At 36.7% G+C, this 23,887-nt stretch overlaps 1 protein-coding gene across 7 annotated transcripts in view; it reads right to left on the minus strand.

Annotated features, from left to right (window-relative positions):
- Nucleotides 1–23,887, minus strand: part of RFX3 (regulatory factor X3) — a gene marked incomplete at its 3' end in the record, with an annotated part of 272,770 nt that overhangs the window by 103,251 nt on the left and 145,632 nt on the right. For all 7 annotated transcript variants that reach the window (XM_084899509.1, XM_084899510.1, XM_084899508.1 and 4 more), the window contains one exon: nt 2,040–2,137. In XM_084899509.1, coding sequence (XP_084755635.1) covers nt 2,040–2,137 — 98 coding nt within the window. The remainder of the gene's footprint in view (nt 1–2,039; nt 2,138–23,887) is intronic.

Consider the following 23,887-nt stretch of genomic DNA (forward strand, 5'->3'; position numbering starts at 1 on the left):
AAAGTGAAGCAGGTTGTATTAACTTTCACAAAGTCACACTCTAGTAATCTCTCACCCTGCTCTGGAATTATGATAAATGACTGTGGTTGATACTGGATATTGTAGAGTTAACTTTCTCAACATCATTCCAACTAACTTTTCCCTGCCACTTTCTAGCATATGGACACGAAAGCTACAGCTCTTATTCCCAGGTTGCTGGTTGCTAATGATTACGAGGTAACACAGTTATGGCCAATGAAATGAAAGCAAAAAGCAGCTAGGAATTTCTGGGAACACCCTTTCTCTCCCCACAACCCCTTTCTCTCTCTCTCTCTCTCTCTCTCTCTCTCTCTCTCTCTCTCTCTCTCTCTCTCTCCCCCCTCCTCTCTATATCTCCATATGTATATAATGTGATATATGATATTACATGTAATATATACATACTTTAGACAGGAGAAGGTGAAAAAAGAGGTTTTCTTTTTATACAGCAAACATTATCTTTATTCAATAAACTCGGATATTTAAAATATATGTCAAACATCTACATTAATGAGTCCTCAGTTGTCAGCAGTGCTTTAGAGGCTGATTTTTCTAAGGACCAGACAGGAAGGCCTGTATGTATAATAACAGCAAAAGATCTCAGAGTGTGTGCATACAGAGAAGGGAGACAGTTGGGTCCTGAGCAAATGACACTGCATAGTGCTCTGACTCATGGCGAAAGACAATCCTTTTTTATTTCAGATGTTTTCTGTATTTAAATATCAAATAGTTTATTTATACAAAATGGTAATTAAAAAAAAAAACTTACTCCTAGTAGTTCAGTGTTGTAGAAATTAGATAATAATATTTCAAATATGTTTTCATTAAAAAAAACATTAAAAAATTCCTCTGAACATTCCCTTTTGAACTATGCAAGAAATAACTGAAGTACTTACTACATTAATCAATAATTTCCACATGTATTTCATTATATTTGGATTTTGTATACCATATATACATGCAGTCCAATTATTCATATACTCTATATATAATCTATCTACCTAATAATAGACAAACATGCAAATTGACCTTAACTCCACTAAGCCACCACCCAATCAGGAGTGATATGCAAATTAACCCAATAAAGATGGCAGTAATTTGCATACACAGGCGCTAAGTGGTGTGGGCAGGTGGGATGCAGGTATTCTGCCCCATCCCCAGTCTCTGGGCCTCTTGGTAATGTGGGAAGGCGGGGCTGGCACAGAAAGAGGCAGCTCCAGGTTCTGAGTTGAAAGGGGCTGGGCCAGTGCCAGCAGACAGGGGAATGAAAGTGCATTCTAGCACGAATCTTCTTGTATCGGCTTCTAGTGTGTGTGTGTGTGTGTGTGTGTGTGTGTATGTATATATAAAAGCCTAAGTGAATGGCCAACTAGCTGACTAGTAGCTATGACATGCATTGGCTACCAGGAGGCAGATGCTCAACACAGGAGCAGAAACCACGGGCATGAAAACATGGAACGGACTGATTAATCTCAGAGGGAAGGGTGGGAAGAGATTAATCAAATATCTTATATGCATACCAGAGGCCTGATACATGGATTCGTGCACCAGTGGGGTCCCTTGGCATGGCCTGCACCCTCTTGCAATGCAGGACCCCTCAGGGGATGTTGGATAGCCAGTTTCGGCCCAACCCCTGCAGGCCCAATCCAGATAGGAGGAAGCCCAATCCTTGCAGGCCAGACCCAGACAGGCCGGAGCCAAATCCTGTGCATTGAGCGTCTGTCCCCTCATGATCAGTGTGAGTCATAGCGACTGGTCGACTGATTGTTTGGTTGCTTAGGTTTTTATATATTTACAAATAAAAAAACAAAACAAAACAAAAAAAAACAAACCAGTTCTACATTGTGCAAATACCTAACACTATGTGGTGCAAATATAAAATAAGCCTTATTGGGTAAAATCTTACAGGCTGACATATAGCAGAGGGAGCATAGCTGGACTGGATACACTATGGAAACTGCCCCAGTAGAAGATCTCTGGCCTCAAGCAGGAGAATTAAAAAGACTCCCACATAAACTTACATTGCTCCATTGGTATAGACAGTATCGCTTCCTTCCACATACTGCACCTGAGCTGGGTAGACATGCTGTACCTGTTGCACAGTCTGTACCTGCTGTACCTGAAAAACAAATATTAGGACCTTGGTGAGTGAGTGACAGGAAAAAAATGCACTGTATTAGATTTACCTGAAAGATTTTTCTAGGTTGGTGATCGATGTGAGAATGGCTTAAGATGTGATCCTTAAGATCCTTTAAGATAAGTGCATGTTGGTTGGGCCCAGATCAACTGCAGCAATGAGGCTGAAAAAAAATTCTATAACATTCCTGTAGGTATGTATATATTATACATACTTCAAATGTTTAGGGTGAAAATTCTGAAAGCTTCTCACTATTTTGAAAATTTAAGAATTATCTTCCCCTGGGTGTTAAAGCTAAATTTATTTTTTAATTAAAAAATTCATGATGGAGCCGAAACCGGTTTGGCTCAATGGATAGAGCATCGGCTTGGGGACTGAAAGGTCCCGAGTTTGATTCCGGTCAAGGGCATGTACCTTACCTTGGTTGTGAGCATATCCCCAGTAGGGGGTGTGCAAGAGGCAGCTGATCGATGACTCTCTCTCATCGATGTTTCTAACTCTCTCCCTTCCCCTCTGTACAAAAATCAATAAAATATATATATAAAAAAATTCATGATGGAAAATTTCAAACACTTAAATGTAGAATAAATATTATAATAAACTCATTTATTCATCATCTAAATAATTGTCACAGGACCTCATCTTTCAACCTCTCAGAGGATTATTTAAAAGCAATTGCAGAGACTTTCATTTCACTGATAAGTATATCATTTTGTTTCTAAGAGATAAGACCTATTTTTAACATGAACACAATATTAATATCACATATAAATATTAGCCATTCCTTAAAACCACCTAAAATCCAGTCATGGTTCAAATTTCTATGGTTATTCCAATGACTTGTTATTGTTGGTTTGTTCAAATCAGGACCCAAACAAAGTCTACATATTGTATTTTTCCCATCTTTCTCTTTTAATATATAATTATCATCTATGATAATAAAAGCATAATGTGCTAATTAGATCAGACGTCCTTCCAGATTACCTTCTGGACAAGGCCGAGGCTAAAAAGGAAGCCCGGGTCCTGGGTGCCTGCTGGAGGCCAGAGGGAAGCCTGGGTCCTGGGTGCCTGCCGGCAGCAAGAGGGAAGCCAGTGCCAGCAGACGGGAGAAGGAAGGGCTACTCTTGCATGAATGTCATGCATCTGCATCTGGCCTCTAGACTCTAGTATTTTCCCATCCTTTTTATTTCTTGATTGTTACTTGTTGAAGAGACTGGACCATTGTGTAGAATTTCTGAAATTCTAGATTTGGCTGATGATAACATCCCTGAGATGAATTTTAATAAGTTCATGTGTCCACAGCATGTAATATAATAGGGTAGATCATAGGCCTTGAAAAGGTTCAAAATTTGAAAAGCTGTGCACTTCCCATAGCATCATATCAGCTGTCATGTAACAACAGGTTGTCTCTCTTTCTGTAACATCTACCAAATAAAAGAGTAACATGCTAATTGACTATACCTTTATGACACCCACCAGCCAATCAGGAGTATGTAAATTAACCCAACAAAGATGGTAGGTTAATTTGCATATGCAGGCACCGAGCTTGGGAAGGCTGAAAGGCGGCTCTGGGACAGAGCAGAAAGGATGCTCCAGCCAGAGTGAAGGAAGTGCTGGCATCCAGGGGAAGGAAGGCCCATTCTTGCACAAATCTTTATGCATCAGGCCTCTAGTCCTATATAATAAAAGGCTAATATGCAAATTGAGCAACCAGTGGAACAACAGTAGCTATAACATGCACTGACCACCAGAGGGCACACGTTCAATGCAGGAGCTGCCTGCTGGTGATTAGTGCGCTCCCAGCCCTGCTTCTGGCTGGGGAGCACAGCAGCAGTGGCAGGAGCCACTCCCACCTCTGTGGCTGTGCTAAGGATCCCTCGGGGGTCCTGGATACAAGAGGCAACAGGCTGGGCTGAGGGACCTACCCCGGTGCACAAATGTCATGCACCAGGCCTCTATTGTTACATATAATCAGAGGGGTCTGGTGTTGTCAGCCGAATGCATGTATCCATGCTTTCCCTGAGGATATTAGTAGCCAATGATGATCATTTTCTATCCATAGTATTTCAATTAATAATGGTTGCAAGTTTAGTTAGTCTAATTCTGCTATACATTTTCATTTATTAGTAGACTTCTATAATGAAATATCTCTCAACAATAATTTGGAGACTTTGATATAGGGTTGTACGGGAAGTATAAGGTAAATACATGATTCTTTTCTTGAGCCAGTCTGAAGAATGATGACTTTATCCCCTAGCTCCCTCCTAGTGTAGTTTTGCAATGGATTTTTTAGTTTGCTTTGTATCCTTAAGATTCTTGGATTTTGAAAATACTTGATGCTTTTCAATCATAGAACTTGTTCATCTAAAACTGTTCCATCTTTGACAAATGGCAGTCCCTTCAAATAGAATCCTATTTCTTCTGACATGACCACTATAATCTTTAATTCTCCTGCTTTCTGCAGGAAAGTTTGTTCCAGGTTTATCTCTCCCATTTGCTGTCCTAGATCCTGAATCAACCATTTTCTCAAAGAACCTGATTCCTATTAGCAAGGATAAATATAAGTATAAAAACTGTTTAGGAAAGCAATTTATAAATAAGCATACTGTTTGACCACTCTGTGAGTTTCTCTACCTAACATCCAAGGAGGCACTGTTCAATATTATTAAAAAAACTAGAGGCCTGATGCACGAAATTCATGCCTGGAAGGAGAGGGGGGTGGTTTCCCTCAGCCTAGCCTACATCCACTCGAATCCAGGACCTCTTGCGGGGTGTCCAACTGCTGGTTTTGGCCAGATCTCTGTGCCTGGAGCAGCTGGGGGGGGGGGGGGCAGGACCACCACTATCTCTATCCTGCTAATTTGAATATTCCCTCCTGATAGAGGTAAGGTCAATTTACATATTTCTCTCTTATTAGTGTAGAAAAGCCTAAGCAACCGTTATAATGGAATGGCTGGTTGCTATGACATGCACTGACCTCCAGGGAGAAGACGCTCAATGCAGGAGCTGCCCCCAGCCCACAGGCCCCAACTGCTGATGGGGCCTGCCTGCCAATTTCTTGGTGTCTCCCCCTGGCCAGTAGGCCCTAATTATCTGATTGGGGCTGGGCCCGTGGTCTGGGATGGGGAACCAGGGGTGGGTGGCGGTGGATGCAGCCTGTTTCCCAGGGGTCTGAGGGCTAACACCCCCCCCCCCCCCAGGGCTGATGGCCAACCTCCTGGTCCCCTCCCCTGATCCTTCTTCTGGCTGGCAGGCCCCGATCAGCCCGCCACCCACCCACCCAAGTGGTAGTTGGCCCTTCCCCTGCCAACAGGCCCCGATAGCCTGACTGGGGTCTACTGGCCAACCTCCCGGTCTCTCCCCCTGGCTGTCAGGTCCCAATCGCCTCTAGTATCCAATAAAATGATGAGAGGATAATTGGACAGATACATGAATAAAAATTAAATTAGACCACCAACTTACAACATAGTAAGAATAAACTCAAAATGGATTAAAAAAAATTAAATGTAAGTCAAGAAACCATAAAAATCATAGAGGAAAAATAGGAGGCAAAATATCAGACATCTCATATAGCAGAATTTTCACTGATACAATGCCTAGGGCAAGAGAAACAAAGAAAAAAATAAACAAATGGGACTACATCAAAATAAAAGCTTCTGCATAGCAAAAGAAACCAACACCAAAATGAAAAGTGAACCTACTGTAGAGATGAACATATTTGACAATAATACATGTGATAAAGGGTTAATTTCCAAAATATATAAAGTACTCATATAACTCAACAAAAGGAACACAAACAACCCAATTAAAAAATGGGCAGAAAACCTAGATAGACACTTCTCCAAAGACATACAAATGGCCAAGGGACATATGCAAAAATGCTCAAATCACTAATTATCAGAGAGGTGTAAATTAAAAAGTGAGGTACCACTTCACATCTGCCAGAATAACTACCATCAATAAATCAACAAACAGCAAAAGTCCTGGTAAGGATGTGGAGACAAAGGTACCCTAGTTCACTGCTTGTGGTAATGCAGATTGGGAAATTTATAGTTTTAAATATTTTTCTTAGGAGAAAAAAACAATGCAAGAAATCTAAAGTTTCAACTTTAAGATGCTAAAAAATGAAGAAAAAAATTAAACCTAAATTAGGAAAGAGGAAATGAAGAGCAAAAGAACCATTGAAACAGACATCTAAAAACAAAAGAAAAATTGATACAATGATAAACATTAAGAAAGGCTTAGGAGTAAAAAAGACACAATTTTGAATACAAGGATAAAAAGTGAAATAACATCCTAAAGACAAAAAAAAAAAAAAGTACAATAAAGACAAATTAATGCCAATAAATTCAACTATATAGATTAAATGAATAAAATCCTTAAAGTCTACAAATTACCAAAGGAAAGGGAAAAACAATTTATACTGAAATTGAATACCTTCTAACAGAGTAAACAAACTCCAGATTATTGGTGAATTCTATCAAACATTTCAGGAAGTAAAAATAAAAAGCCAACCTAAAATAAATAATTTACCAAGAAAAGAATAAGGGAACATATTCCACTATTTTAATGAGGCTAGCCTTTACCATGAGCCCAAAACCAGAAAGACATTACAACAAAAGATGACTACAGAGTAATTTCTCTCCTGAACAAAAACACAAATATCATCACCAAAATACAGTCCTCCTGGTGCATTAGAGGGCACCTGATTCCAGGACCCCGGCAGTTACCCAAAGGAACACAAACAACCCAAGGATGCTGGAGTCCCTTATATTAAATGGAGTAGAAAATGCATGCAATCGGCCCTCTACCTCAGAGTGTTTCCAAACATGGGTGGAAAAATACTGTTTTTTAGCTGTTCTTGATTGAATTCATGGCTGTAAAAACCAAGGATACAAAATGACGACTGTATATTTATTGAAAAAAATACACATAAAAGTGGGCAAGTGCAGTTCAAACCCATGCTTTTCAAGGGTTAACTGTATATCTATCTCAGCAATACATTTATTGAACAATAAATCATAATCAGGTGGGGTGTAGCCAGGATTGCAATATCATGCTTAATATTTAAAAATCCATCAATGTAGTCCACCAAATTTATACTAAGAAAAATGATATAATTATCTCAACAGACGCTATAACAGCATCTGATAAAATTCAAATCCATCCTATATAATAAAAGCCTAATAAGCAAATTGTTCGACAAGGTGTTCGACCACTAGCTATGATGTGCACTGACCACCAGGGGGCAGCACGGAACAGCACCAGGCCAAGGCATGTGTGAGTGGGCGTCTGATCACCCTGCCGACTGACCCGCAGATGGCAACCAGTGGCTGCGATGGGGAACTGGGGGTGGGTGGCAGCAACCAACCTCCCGAAGTGCCCTGGCAGGGGGCTGTGACCTCTTACCAGCTACCTGGAGGTGGGGGGTGGGGGAGGGGAGACGGGGACAGAGGTGCGGTGAGAATGCTGATGTCTGCCAAATCTATTCTTTCTCCCCTTACTACTCTCTCCCGGGAAGCCAGGACTCATGTGCTGGGGAAGCCCTCCATGCTCAGTTGCCAGGCTCCCAGGAGGAACCCACCCTGTACCCGCGTGGCCTCTTCTAGGTGAGCTGGGCCATAGTCGTCGGGTTTGCAAGGGCCAGTCTGGCTTCCTGTGGGTTCACACGGGAGCCAGTCTGCGAGGCCGGATGGGAGAGCGAGCGCTGCCTGCCAGGCTCCCTTGTGGTCCAACCTGTGCCCCGGCCCATGGCATCCAGCTGCACTAACTGCATGTCTGTATGGGGACTGGGGCACCATGACTCAGGCAGAGGAGGGGTGCGCAGGGGCCTGCCCTTCCATGCCAGATGCTTGCACTCTGATTGCTGGCCTGGCCTAGGGACCACACCTGTGTGAGAATTCCATGCACCGGGCCTCTAGTTCATGATAAAAAAAAAAGAACAAACGATCGCTCAGTAAGCTAAGGCAGAAGGAAACTCTCAATCAGACAAAAGGCATCTATGAAAAACACAAATAGCGTTCAAATTAAATGGTGGGAGTCAGAACTTTAGCACTTAAACAATATTCATTCTGTTTAAATTCTTCAGTGCTTTCCTATCACACAAGATGAAAAAAAAATTCAGATCGGAATACAAAAGTCTTATTAATGTCTTCTAAACCTTGATGGGTGGTTTTAAACATAGCTTCTCTGCTCCTTTATAATTATACATTAAATTTTTGCACATTATTGCTACCTTCTTATAGCTCATGTTTTTTTCCTACATAAACTATCTCACCTAACAACAGAAAGCCACTATTTTCCTTCCAGGCCTCATTAAAATTTTGTTTCTCTAAAAAAACCTTTGGTAACTTATTTATCCCATCAGAGACTGACTATTCCTTTCTGTTTGCTCTCGTAGGACTCATTAATACAGGTGGCAGCACATGGCTTAGGTTCTCAGTAGTACTTTATGTAGCCAATATGATGAGGTGGCAAAATCATTTAATTTGGAAGTACAACTGATTTTAAGTACTTGTGCTGATACTTGCTATCTGTTTATAGGGAGAGCTGGTTTATTTCTTTACATTTTAATTGCCTTGTGTGTAAAATAGAAAATATATCTACTTTATCACAAGGAATTTTTGTGAGAATACAAAACTAAAATATAGATACAAACAAAGCATGGTATAGGCACATATGATAATTATAATACGTTTTGCAAGTTAGTTAAATTATTAAATACTTCAAAACTAAGAGTCTTGCCTTCTACACCTGTGTAAATTCCACCTTTACATCTAACTTGGTTTTAGGCATAAATATACACAATATATGTTCACCAAAGTTTCCTTCAAATCATGAAATTCTATAATTAAATCATAAATGAAACTTGGAAAGTATCAAGAATCTTGGAAAACAAGTCTTGGAGAGATGCTAGCTAACTCACCTCGGATGGCAATATGTAAATATGTTCCTTGATCACACTGACATTTTATAGCAGTGTAAAAATAGGGCATAATTCTTTGCATTATCTACCAAGTTAAGGAAATGAAAAAGCAAATGAAAGACACACTGAATAGTGAAAGTAGTGAATCACAGCATATTCTGGAGGATATAATTTTCATTATTATTCAAGATGTGTGGGTATTTTTTACCAACCACCAGTAACTGGGCTGAAAATGCCCTTGAAATAATTCAGTGATGATAAGATACGGAACTGCACATAGTGCTTGAAGTTTGAGAAGATAGTCCTTCAAGGATATATAGTGGAGGAAGTAAAAGAGAGATGTGAAAAAGACAGAGATAGAAGAAAGAATATAAAAGGAGAAAAATTACCTTATGTATATGCCTCATTTCATCAATGAGAAGTTAAGATCCTTGGAAAGTTTTAAGTTGAGGATTTGTTATTTTACTTCCTTTCTTTCTTCCTCACCTACCTCCCTTCCTCCCATCCTCCCTCCCTCCCTTCTTTCCTTCCTGTTTTCCCCTCCCTCCCTCCTTCGCTTCCTCCCTTCCTTCCTTTTTGGACAGCAGAGCTCTATTATAAATAAAAGTGACTTGGAGAGTCACAGAAATGCTGCCTTTTATCTTAAGTTGAAGTCAGATCCAGGAAGAGATATATGTCTCTAGAACCAGTTTGTAAGTCTATGGAGATTTACAAACCCAGTCACAGGATGGAGAATGAGAATGAATGGTAGAACTCTAGCCTACCCGTACTCCTAATGCAAGTTCACACATAGAGAAGCAACATTTATATTGTTGCTATATTCCCAAAAGCCCAATACAGTGTAAACACACTGTAAATATTTAATAATTACTCAGTAGTTAAATAATGCCTTATACCTAGCAAAAAAACATGCCCACTGACTATCTGTAAGATTTATCAGTATTTTCTGAATGTGGATAAATGTATTAATCTTTCAAAAATATAATGAAGCCACCATGGAATGCTTATTATTTCAAAGTGAACTGATAAAACTTTTAATGCCATTTAATGTGTCATTAAAAACCAAAGGTGAAATTAGAATTTTTTTTTTTTTGCATTTTTTCTTGCCTAAAATAAATTGTGATTCAAATTTGTTCAAATATTATTTGAGATTGTTCTTATGTTAGACATTAATTTCTGTTCAAATATTTACTAAATTATAATTTATTATAACTTTATTTTTATTATATTTGCCAAACTTTAGTGCAGGAACTATTCAAGTCTGTATTGCTAAAAACAAACAAACAAACAAACAACAAAAAAAAAAAAACAAGAAAAAGGAGAAACTAGCATTTTGTAGGCATTTCATTATAATTCTCAGGGACTATATTTTCCATCCATCTTTGTGGAATTTATAAACTGTCACACCTACCAAGCCTCTTGGGGAGAGGAAAAAATAAATAAATAAATCCTACAGGAAATGTATTCTCTTAAGCTCATTGTCTTTCCCCAAATAAATTTTAGATGTGTTTCCAAAGAGAATATACAAATTTCTTTTACCACTTTTGAATTTTAATAAAAGAGAAAGTGATGAAAATATGAACTAAAAAGAGATGGACAAAGATGGAATTAGCAGAAATAATGGACAATTTCTATAATTAACTGTCGTATGAATCAAAATAACTTTTGGCTAATTTCTAAAAGGTTACCTAGTATACCAGAATGTTAAAGCAATGAAGTCTAACCATAATTACCTTCTGTGTCAAAAATTTATCCATTCTCTGTCAACTAAAGGGAAAAAAATTATCCCCCAAATACAAATATATGCAATAATATATTTACCTTCAAAGACACAAGATTAATTAAACAATTTAATACTTTCTTACATATATAAATGAAGGCATCTTTTATTGCTATTCAAATGTAGTATTACAAATACTTTTGCTTATTTTTATATTTTTTATAAGTATCTTATATAATAAAAACCTAATATGATGTGTCTAGTTTCCATTCAACCAATCAATGCATAATATGCAAATGATATGCTAAGGCTGCCCAACTGCTCATTATGACATGCACTGACCACCAGGGGGCACACAAGTCACTTTGATGTGCACTGACCACCAGGGGGCAGACACTCTGATCAGTAAGTTACCTTGCTGCTGGGGTCCAGGTGATCAGGACTGAGCGAGATGGGCGAGACATGCACTGGAGCCCTCCCATGGTCCCTCCTCAGCTCGCCAACCTCCAGCGTCCCTCCTGGGCCTTGATCTTGTACAGGTGGGGTCCCTTGTCCTGGCCTGTGCCCTCTCGCAGTCTGGGACCCCTTCGGGGATGTTGGAGAGCTGGTTTCTACTCAATCCCACAGGCCAGACCGAGGGACCTCACTGATACATGAATTCATGCATCGGGCCTCCAGTTATTTATAAAATAAGTGAATACCAAAATAATTTACATACCACAGGAAACTGTGCTAGCTCAATTGGATCAATTAGTATATTCTGAGGACAAATTTATGCAGTATGTTGTTTTGGATGTGCTTCAAGAAAAATAAAATGAATCACATTTCAAAACAAATCCCTTTCAATAATAAATGAAACCATTTATAATTGTTAAGCTCATTAGTCAGCCATGAACAATACTAGTCTCTTTGTAAAAATGTCTTTATTATGTCAAGCTCTTCATTGGCTTTCTCATATAAGAGCATTTCTTTACACATTTGGTTGGTACCAAACATTTCAAATCTTAGTACTAAGAATTGTCAAAAATTGCTTCAAGATTGCTTTAAGAGATCTACAAGAGATACAAGAGAGCTCTTAGCAGATTACAAAGGTAGGATATTAGAATATCTTCTAATGTGGGAAATATTGGGTCGGCAACTAAGTAATTGCGGGTTTCACACATATATGGCTTCAGTTGAATTTTTAGGTTTGCAGACGTAGTACAAATGTAAAACACATTTTGTATTTGATAGTTGGCTATTCAGCTGTTAATCAGTAAAAAAAGTTTTTTGATCTGTTTTGTAGTTTTTGTTTGGCGTTCGTTGAAAAATGGAAAATCAAAAGGAACATTTTCGTCATATTTTGCTTTTTTATTTCCGCAAGGGAAAAACGCATCACAAGCTCATAAAAAGTTATGTGCTGTTTATGGTGACGAAGCCTTAAAAGAACGGCAGTGTCAAAATTGGTTTGCCAAATTTCGTTCTGGTGATTTTTCACTCAAAGATGAAAGACGCTCTGGTCGTCCAGTTGAAGTTGATGACGCCCTAATCAAAGCAATAATCAATTCGGACTGTCACAGTACAACACGTGAGATTGCAGAGAAGCTTCATGTATCACATACATGCATTGAAAATCACTTAAAACAACTTGGCTATGTTCAAAAACTTGATACATGGGTTCCTCACGAACTGAAAGAATCACAGTTAACGCAACGCATTAGCAGCTGCGATTTGCTAAAGAAACGTAATGAAAATGATCCATTTTTAAAACGACTGATAACTGGCGATGAAAAATGGGTTGTTTACAACAATATCAAGCAGAAAAGATCGTGGAGCAGGCCAGGTGAACCAACTCAAACAACATCAAAAGCTGATATTCATCAAAAGAAGGTTTTGTTATCAGTTTGGTGGGATTACAAAGGAATTGTCTACTTTGAACTCTTACCACCCAACCGAACGATCAATTCTGATGTCTACATTGAACAACTAACGAAATTAAACAATGCAGTTGAAGAAAAGTGGCCCGAATTGACAAATCGAAAAGGTGTTGTATTCCATCATGACAATGCAAGGCCACACACATCTTTGGTCACTCGGCAAAAATTAATGGAGCTTGGTTGGGATGTTTTGCCACATCCACCATATAGTCCTGACCTTGCACCATCTGATTACTTTTTGTTTCGATCTTTACAAAACTCCTTGAATGGTAAAAATTTCAATAATGATGATGATGTCAAATCGTACCTGATTCAGTTTTTTGCTAATAAAAACCAGAAGTTTTTTGAACGTGGGATTATGATGCTGCCTGAAAGATGGCAAAAGGTCATTGATCAAAATGGGCAATACATTAAAGAATAAAGTTATTTAGTTCCATGAAAAAATTGTCTTTGATTTTCTTTAAAAAATCCGCAATTACTTAGCTGCCGACCCAATATTAGAGGCTGCTATGTGGTTGAAGCAGGAAAGGGATCAGGAGATGTGAAGCAGGAGAGGGATCACATTGAAACAGCTATTAATAAAAGGCCAGCAGGGACATAAAACATCCAGAGAAACAACTCATTCAATATTTCTGAACCAGTAAAACTGTAGGGAACTGAAGGGACTGAAGAAAGATAAATAAAAAAGATGAGAGAGCACGGGTGGATATGCCAGAAGGGAAGATGCAAGACAAGAAAAAACAAAGGAACAACTGATTTCCTCCACAGGCATGGGTTATGGAAATAGGAACCATAAACCTAAAATGATGATTTTCAGCCTTGTTTAAAAGTTAAAATGGGTTATATGTCACAATGCTATTTAATAAATCTTGCCAAGTAGGAATCCTACAAAAAATTTGAACGCACAAAGCAATTTGAAAACAAGGATATTTATACCCAACAAAATTACACTGTTTAAAGCACATGGTTAAGTGACAGGATGGGTTGGGGAAAAACGTTAAATTATCTCCCATTGGGATGGCTTACTGGGAAAGAATAAGAAGTTTCCCTATATTTTTAACATTAATTTACAGAGTTCTTCCTAGGAAACTCAGAACTACAAAATTCCTGTTTAACCTTAGAGGAATGGTGGTCATTCCACTTGAAAGAATGAGATGAATGTGAACTGTTGGAAAACAGAGTATTGTTCATTTAAATGACAGACTTCAGTTTATGTAAAAAATGGAATTTGTTCGATTGTATTGTGAATTCACGCCTGCCACAATGTTAGTTGATTCTCTCACTTATAAACTATGCAGCTTCTTCTATTTTTCAGAAACAGGTTTTTGGATATGCATTTCTCATAGTAGACTGTAAGTAAACAAATGAGGCTTACAGCACATTCAAATCAAATAAACATCACAAAGCCTGACTCCTCAACAGGGTTAGAGTTAAACATGACACTCAAACTTTATAGGAATTATTTACTAAAATTGAGTGATTGCTATGGGCAACTAAAAGTTGTTAGGAAAATGTAACAATTATTGCTACACTTGGACTTCAAGTAGAATCATATAAAGGCTGATATAGGTCCTGCTAACTCTCTGCACTTCTGACCATATGAAAACCAGAGAATCAATTGGGAGTGAATTTGTTCAATAAATCATCCTTTAGTGCCTATTATCCATCCCAAAATATCTGACTAGCATCAAAGAGTGGAAGCTACTTGAAAGAAGTAAAGCATGCTTCTGAAGGCAAGAGGGGAAGTGTTTCTGGGAGCAGGGATGTAACTCAGAACATACTTAGTTTAGAATGACTTCTCAATGACAAGTTCGATAGATATTACAAAAATACATAAACCTATGTATATAAGTCAAAAGAAACAAAGTAACAACTACCCCCTACAAGTAAAGAACATTTAAAAAATCATGATTAATAACATCTTAAACATTATTTCCCTTGGGGCCCAGGAGGACTAACCGCTTATAAGATTCTACTAAGCTAAGTAATAACTTCTGGAAGGAATTTACTAAATCACACTCTGGTGAGCAGGAAAAGCAAATGAGTTAGGTATACCAGCCTTACTGCATATACGGTACTATAAATCATAATCTTAATAAATACATAAATTCTCACTAAAAGACTTTCTACTTTAGAGAGCTTTACATTTCATACATGAATTAAAACAAAATTACCTTCTTGTACCAACTTATTAGTCACCTAAAATACTAAAATACCTGGGAGACACTCATATTACTATCATAGCAAGGGCCAAGTTAATTTAAGCAAACTGTTGGTGTATCGCCTACTTTTTAGCAATATCATACTTTTATTTACTCCAATATTTTAATAAGTTACATATAAATAATACAGTTTCAAAAGATTCAAACAATGAGGAAATAATCATAATAAAATGTGATTGCTTCCTGCTTTATATTCACACCCACTTCTTGCTATTCCCCTTCTAGGAGATAATGACTAACAACAGGATAACATGCATTCCTCCAATTCCCTAACAAGAAATTCACCTTTATGTGTAAATAACACGTACGTTTCTGTACTAACCTGGAGAGTTAACAGTAACTGCAACAACAGACATTTCTGAATCTCAGTATTTTAGCTGTGAAGCTACCTATCTAACAGGGCTGTAGGGGGCCTTGTTCCAAGTGGTCATTTAGAGACCCTTGTTAACAAAGGCTCTACAATTCCTAATTGTATCATCATTGAGGTAGCTTTGTAGGAGCTGAGAGATTGTAGAGGTGGCACAATAGCTCCAGAAAGCCTTGACTCACAAATAATACATGCCACTTTTGCTCACAGTCTATTACTCAAAAAATGCCACAAAGCCCAATCTAAATATAGCAGAAAATACACAGGTTAACATTTTATGACTCTGATACAATATCTTTTTGTTGAATGTACATATATGAAACACGTGAGCTATGTGTTTTCTTACTACTTGCTTGATTTCAATTAAAAATACATCTTGAAGTTCTTTATGCATAGATATGCTTGCACAACTATTTTTCTTGATTTAATACCATGTCATGGCATAGATGAAACATTTAATCATCCCACTATTGATGAACATTCAGGTTACTTTTTTTATGATATAAAAAAGTACACTAAAGAAGGAACACATCAAACATAGCAGCTATGGGGTTGATCTTCTCCAGATGTTCACTGGCCATTTTTTCTTCATGTTTTGTGAATAGCCTATTATCCTCCTTTGTCCACTTATCTATTACATTGTTTGTCTTCCCTTAATGATTTACAGGACCTTATTAAACATGGTGACATTTTTATTCCAATGTATTTTTTTCTTCACCTGTCTTGACAGTGTTTATTAACTATTACTTGACAAAATATATCAACTTTTTTCTTATATGCTTTCTGGTGTTTTATTGTCTATATAAGATGTTCTCTCATTTCTAAGGTTATGAAAAAATATTATCCTATTTTTGTTTGTTTGGGCTTTGTAGTTTCAAAACACATTAGCTCTATATTCTAGTTTGGGTAGTAAGATAAAGATACACATCTAGTTTTTTTTCTAAAGAGATATCCAATTTTCCTCAACATCGTTTATTATATTATTCATTTTTTAAAATTTAAAATGTTAATCATGTACTAAGCTCTCATTTATACATGCATCTATTTATTTAGTCTTGGTCTGTAATCAGTTTTTATTAGTATAGTTTTGTAGTATCTTCTGAGATTAGGTAGAACAATTCCTTCCTCCACTACTAATTTATTTTGCCTACTTTTCTTGACTATTTTTTCCCATGAACTTTAGAATTGGCTTTTCAACTTTCAAAAAAATCCCTGCTAGATTATATTTTAGTTAAATTATACTGAAACTATGCAATTGTTTCGAAAAAGAAATGGATTCTGTTTTATACTGTCTTCCCACCCATAAATACAGTAATCTTACCATATAGCACATTCTCATTTTAAAATGTAGGCCTTTTTAATGGTCTTTCATTCGTGAGTTATTTGCTTTACCCTAGTTCACTAGCTGTTCATGAGGTTTAAAGAAGACTGGTGCTATGCCGAAACTGGTTTGGCTCAGTGGTAGAGCGTCGATCTGTGGACTTAAAGGTCCCAGGTTCGATTCCTGTCAAGGGCATGTACATTGGTTGCGGGTACATCCCCGGTAGGGGGTGTGCAAGAGGCAAAACTGTTCGATGTTTCTCTCTCATCGACGTTTCTAGCTCTCTATCTCTCTCCCTTCCTCTCTGTAAAAAATCAATAAAAAAAAAAAAAAAGAAGATTGGTGCTAGATATCTAAGTGATGTGATATCTAAGGTAGAATACTAAAAATTCCCCTGCCTGCAGATTTCAAACCCTCATCCCTGTAACCTTTAAATATGATCTCTCCTGAGGTTATGCCATGTTACATGGCACAGTTGAGTTCAAAACAGAGTAGTAGTGATCTAGCCTCCTGAGACATTAAAAGTGGAATGCTTCTCTGGTTGGTGGCAGAAGAGGAAGTCAGAGACTCAAAGGCCTCAACACATCATTGCTGCTCTGCAGAGGAGGGGCCACAGGAATAGTAACTAGGAGCAGAGAGTAGACCCCAGCTGACAGCCAGCAAGAAAACACACACCTCCAGTCCTGCAACTGAAGGAAGGAAAGGAAGTCTACCAACAACCTGATTGAGACTGGAAATGAATTCCTGCCTATCACTACTAGGAAGTCTCCTAACAATGTGAATGAGGTTGGAAATGAATTCCTGCCTATCACTGGTAAGTTTCAGACACCTTAATTTCAGTCTTGTGAGACCAAACACAGAGAACCCAGTTGAGCTCACCCAGACTTCTGACATACAGGAATTGTGAGCTAACACACAGATATTGTTTTAAACAACTACATTTGTTGTAATTTGTTACACAGTACTAGAAAACTAATCCACATAGGCTCCAAGGCAATGGTTACTACCATTCTCCACCACCATGGATATTCAAGTTTCCAGGGAAGAGGAGGAAACACACTCAGAACCACTTTCCTCTTTCTTGCTTGTACTCTCACTGATATTCCCTAATGAAGACTGACAGATATTAACAACATAACATTTTACGTTTTATAGGGAAATAAAAGTCTAACTCTTCTTTAAAATGTTTTAATACTTAATATGCAAGGTAAATTAAAAATATCAAAGGACAAAGAGGACTCTCAAAGTTAATGGGTAAAGCACCTAATAAAAATTGAAGAGTATAATAACTATTATCAAATCTTAGAACACAACATCTATTTCACAAGATGGCAGGCTATATACAATCACCAGGGTTCCCTCAGTATTTTACCTACATATTTACAGTGACTACAATTTTTAAAGGAGACTATTTTGGTAAATAATAATTAATCAGCAATCTCAAGTCCACTAGTATAAACTGTCCCACTGCTTATCTTTTGCCTTTAACTGAAAATGCAAGTTATTACATAATATGTTAAATTTTAAAACTCTTCATACTCTTAAGAAATACTGAGTTATTCATACTCTGAAATCAGTTTGGAGAATCCAAACTGATATGTGGGTGCATTGTAATTTTTAAAAAGATAGATTGAAAGAAAATTTACAATGTTACTTGATGACAAAACTGAGAATAAAATAAGCTTCACTGTGTTTTGTCTCCATGCTTCTGTGCTATTTGAATCTTTTTAATAAAATATATTGCAGGTAGCTCTGATGTAAACATTTTAAGACAAAGGAATAAATAAGATAAAGCAAGAAAAAAGTTACGTGATGAATATGAAAGATAACTATTTTAATTTCCAGAGAATTGAGAATAACATACTAAGTTTTAGAATCTAAAGGAAAAAAATAGAGAAACTTAAAAATAGAAAGAGTAGAAATAATTGAAAAGAAGAAAATAAAGTATCATGGATTCAGTATCAGCTACTTGCTAAAACAATGGAAAATTATATAAAAATGTACTCATTCATTGACTGAAATAAATTTTAGAAGTTTATTTTCTAACTTAAAATTGATTTTTTAAAAATATTGACCTGTTCAAGAATTGCTCTTCTCAAAACCCCAATTTCTATGTGAAATATAAGTAAGAGGATTACAGTGATACACTTAGGAATCAGTATCTTTCTTGAAGCACTGACAGATGGTCCTATCAGGATGACGGACAGGGATCTTATTTCCTTAATTAATTTATGTTGTTGTCTCCATGGCTTTCAACTCAGTAAACAAACAAAAGGTACTATTAATCTATCACGGTGTCCCTGCCAGTTGGGGGAACAGGTTTGCGGTCACTGTGACAGTTGTTGGGAAGTCTTCAGCTGCCACCTCAAATCTGTCTCCCGCCTGCCCGCCAAACTGCCGGGAACCTCACAAAGGAGAATGATTCCCTTGAGCCGATACCTTGCCCTTTCATGAGCACTGTAGTTTATAATTTAAATTTCATACTTTGTCATCCATTTACATCTTATTCACTTAACTTACCTGCAAATACAATGCTACGTCTGATGTAAGGAGAAAGAAAAAAAAATTGTTTCGTCAGTAAACCCAGGAAGGCAGAAACAATATCTGTTGCCTTCTTTATCCCTATGACAATGCCTGCTACATAGTAAATCCTCAATAAGGACTTGATGAAGGAAATGAGACAGGCACAGACTGAAATTCAGCAAATAGCTCTGTGTTGCAAAGAAACAACATGGAAAAAAAAAAAATCACAGGCAAATGGCACAGCAGGAAAGAAAAAAGATTAACTCTCATGCTATTCCTAAATAAAGCAGTTTTATTTTTCTTTACTTCATAAATTTCTTATTTAATACCTCCATGCATATGCTATTTTAAATAATAAAAGTCAATAATAGAAAAAAATTCCATCATGAAAGGGTTGCTTCCATAATAAAAAAGAGGGAGCCTTATAAGCACTGATAATACACTAGATAACTATTTAGATGAAGAATACTTTTATACTAGCAGAAGCAAAATTGTATTCAAGCCAGAGACAAATGATTAAAGACAGGGATCACAAAAATGGCTAATGACTAATCTGTGGCAAAATTAATAGCCAATTGGTTTACAGGAAAGTTTGTTTTTTTTATATTACCAAAAACATTTTAAATGATCTCTAGAAAGTTATTCAATGAGTGCATATAGGCTATATTTAGGGTTCAATTCAATATTAATCCAAAATTTAAAATATTTATAAAGTAAAATAGTAGTACTATAAATTATTTACTATGTATTTTTAATCATTGCTTTTTAGAATACTAGTATTAATATTGAGTCTTTACCTAATAAGTCATCCCAAACAGTCTACAATAAATTGTATCTTTTTCATTTTAAATTCTTCTGTGACATACATGATTTTTTATAAAATGAAACATAACCTATTAATATGTAATCTGTGAGTCAGACCAGTGCTTGCTCTAGAAATGGGGTAGGGAGAAGAGGGTAGAGATAGGCTCTGAAGAGGCACAGGAAACTTTTTTGGGTGACAGATATGTCCTATAGCTCCATCAAAGTGTGTAGGTTATACAAATACAGTCACTTCTCACAGCACAAATAACTTTGTCACTTAAGATCTGTATAGTTCATTTAAATAAACTGTAGCTTCCTAAAAACAAAAAGACAAAAAAAAGCATATAAAATATTTCTGCTTTTTTCTAATATAAAATAGACATATAGAGTGAAATTAATTTCAAATTGATACTTTATTTTACAATGTCCAGATTAATGTAATTGGTGTGTGTAGGGTTGGGGGTGTGTGTTTATTTTAGGGGGAGGGGTAAATTCCCCCCCACCCCCACCCCAGAAAAGTGAAGCAGTAAGTTATTTAGTTTCTCATAATGATAAGTGGCCAAATAGTGTGGTAAAACATCTTGGCCGTAGGAATAATGGCTAAGAACATAAGTAAACAAAGATTCTTCAAATTATTTTGTTTTAATAACAAAATGAATCCTTTTAATGAAGCCAAATAATCACTGGATTATTTTGCTCTGCTTAAGGAAATAACTAGTTAGAGGCAAAGTCATTCAATTTATTGCTATTGTATATATATCACTGAAATGGGATATTATTAGTTGCTATCAAGGGTTAGTCATCTAAACACCAGTTGCCTGTTTATAATGCCAGCAATACAGTATTCTTCCTTTTTGCCATTGGAGTTAATGAGATAAAATAATTGAATTAAGATACTTACAATATAATACAACCAATTCAATTTCTTTAACTGCATAGTTAATTCCAATAGTTTAATTTTAACTTTATAGTAGAGCAAAGTACTTTGAATTAAATTAGTGTTTCCACTTAGCTCTAAAATACAGTTTAATAACTATCAAATAATTGATAGAGATATGCCGTGACTTTAGGGATAATTTTAGTAATTTGTATAACTAAAATAATTTAAATTACTATTCAAATGGTGATCAATTATTAATAAACTATGAAGTTTTACATGTGGCCAGAAATTTAAATAATATAAGACTTCAATAAATTTATTATCTTGAAAAAGCAGTTATGGAAAATAGACGCATAACTTAAGTAAGATGAACAGAAGCTGGAGAAAGTCCAGGAATGAGTAATATAAACTACTAAAAGATTGGGAAATGACTTAACAAAGAAAGCTGAAAATAATTTGGGTTAGTAGGGAATAGAAGACTGGGATGAGAATTAATAACAGTCTTTATTCAACTAGACGTTCAATACTCTCAGCCCATTGAGAAAAGGACTTAAGAAGATAAACTCAAGCAGGAAATATAAGAGCTATAAGTAGGTATCAAGAAAAATTTCCTCTGCTATTTCAAGACTTTATTGCCTAATAACAAAGATGGCTTTAAAATTCTATCTCTGAAAAAGTCAATAGAAATGACCAAAAGTCATCATTCTTCTAACACATGTGTAGCATCTGTAGCAAACATTGTATATTCCATATCCATATATGCTCACTCTTATTACTTCTAGTCTAGTTTCAAACTACAGTATCTCTTTAAGAGATTTCTCAGATGCTTAGCATCCTATGTGCCCACCTACACATCCACCAGAAATACCAGGAATTACTTCTGATGTGAGGAGCCCTGGGCTAATGACTGAATACCATAGACTTCCTCTCCCTGCAGGTGGGATAACTCTGAGATGCAGCATAACACTAGATTCCAGATAGCCCCAATGTGATCCATATCCAATTAACCACAGATGGAGCTTTTATAATAATAAAATCTGTACTGGATAAAAGCCCTTCCCTGTCTCAATTCCCAATGTCTTACTGCCATTTACAAGGATCATTTCCCAAATAAGTTACATGCACTAAAATTTGTAACAAGAGTTTGCTTCTTTTGTACTCAACTAAGGTGTACATAAACCATTTTTAAGGTACCATCTGCCTTTTAATGTATTCAATAATTTCTTGGAATGGTTTCCAATTTTTAAATTTCTTTAAAAACATTTATAACACAACAATGAAAAATTAGTATCTTCCTCCTTTTTTATTGCAATACACTAAAAATAAATAACATCAAAACAGTTATTTAATACTAGCCAGCTATTGTTGTCTGTTATCACTTAGTCTGAATCCTGCTCGTTTGATTTTAGTGTGTATGTGGGAGTGGGGGAAGCTTAGCAAATATTTGTGAGGTACTGCATATATGCTGCACCAAACTGATCTTATTGATTGCTTCAAATGAGTGACAGAGAATGGAAGAGAGAATACTTTCCTCACTTTGTGATTTAATGTTTTCTTAAAGTTCTTTCCCAAAAACAACCTGAAGTCTATCTTATCATCTTATCAACTTAAAATAATTTCATATTCAACACTTCAGAAATTATTAAGCTACAAAACAGATAATCCACAAAAAACTAACTAGCAATCTTTTCCAGAAAAAAAAAAAAGTATTAAAGATCTCTCATGATTCTTTGACCCCTATGTAGTTTTAGAAACTATTAAATCATAAGTTAGGAATTCTAGTCTTAATATTCTGTGTGGCTGTGGCCAACTCACTTTATTTTTCTGAGTCTCAGTTTCCTTAATCTTAAAATAAGAAAGTAAAAATAGATCCATGTTTTCTCTTCCGTTCTCTTCTTCACCACTTCAGGAATAAAGAAGAGGGGCAAAAGAGAAGCTCTAGATTTACCAATCTCATTCCTTCAAAGCAGTTCTAGAAATAAGAGTTTTACATACAGACCTGTCTAGTACAAGGAGGAGGAGAGGGAGGGAGAGAAGAAGGAAGGGAAAGATAAAGAGAGGGAGGGAGAAGTAAGGAATTTGAAGAGAGGAAAGGGAGCAGGGGAAGATAAAGATTAAAAGAGGAAAAAAGAAAAGAAATGGGCTTTAAAAAATACAGGTAGCCCCTTGTACTTGCTAGGATGACTACTATCAGAAAAAGAGAAAATAACAAGTGATGATGAGGATGTGGAGAAATTGGAACCCTTGTGTGTTGGTAGGAATGTAAAGTGATGCAGTGACTATGGAAAACAGTGTGGCAGTTTCTCAAAAAATTAAAAATAAAGATTAACAAGAAAAACAACCATGGGATCAGATGACATTTAAGATCCCTTTCAGCTTTAGAGTCTTTGCATTAACACTGACAATTTAATTGGTATCATAGTAGTGATACAAGGTTCATGAACAAAATTAAAATAAAAACGTTATTTATCCCATAAATATTATTCACAGTATTTGCAGCATACTGTATGTATCTTAACCATCTACACTAGGGGTGTCAAACTCAATCAGAGAAGGGGCCAAAATCTAAAATCCAGCCTAAATCGCGGGCCAAATGGTTTACTGAACAGTTATAAACTGACAATGTCATAAACTGACAGCGGAGTGCAGTGATGACATTGCAAGGCCTGGCGGGCTGGATTTGGCCCGCGGGCCTTGTGTTTGACAAATGTGATCTACACTAATAAAAGAGAAAAATGCTAATTGATTGTACCTTCCCTACACCCACAGCCAATCAGAGCAAGTATACAAATTAACCCAACAAAGATGGTGGTTAATTTGCATATGCTGAGGGAGGGAGGAGTGAAGACTAAAGACAGTTTAGAAGGAAGAGGGAGGAAAAGGCTGAAAGCAAGGTGACTGCTGGAGGGAAAGGGAGGGCGTGGCAGGGCTGGGTGGGGCAGGGCTGGAGGGGCTGCAGCTGCCTGTGTGCAGCAGCAGTGGCAGCACACAGGGCCATGGCAGCTGCTTGCAGGAATCTTCCTGCAAATGGGCTCCTAGTTAATATATATAATT

The sequence above is a fragment of the Pipistrellus hanaki genome, assembly GCF_964339955.1.
Source record: "Pipistrellus hanaki genome assembly, chromosome: 11".
NCBI classification, from domain to species: Eukaryota; Metazoa; Chordata; class Mammalia; order Chiroptera; family Vespertilionidae; genus Pipistrellus; species Pipistrellus hanaki.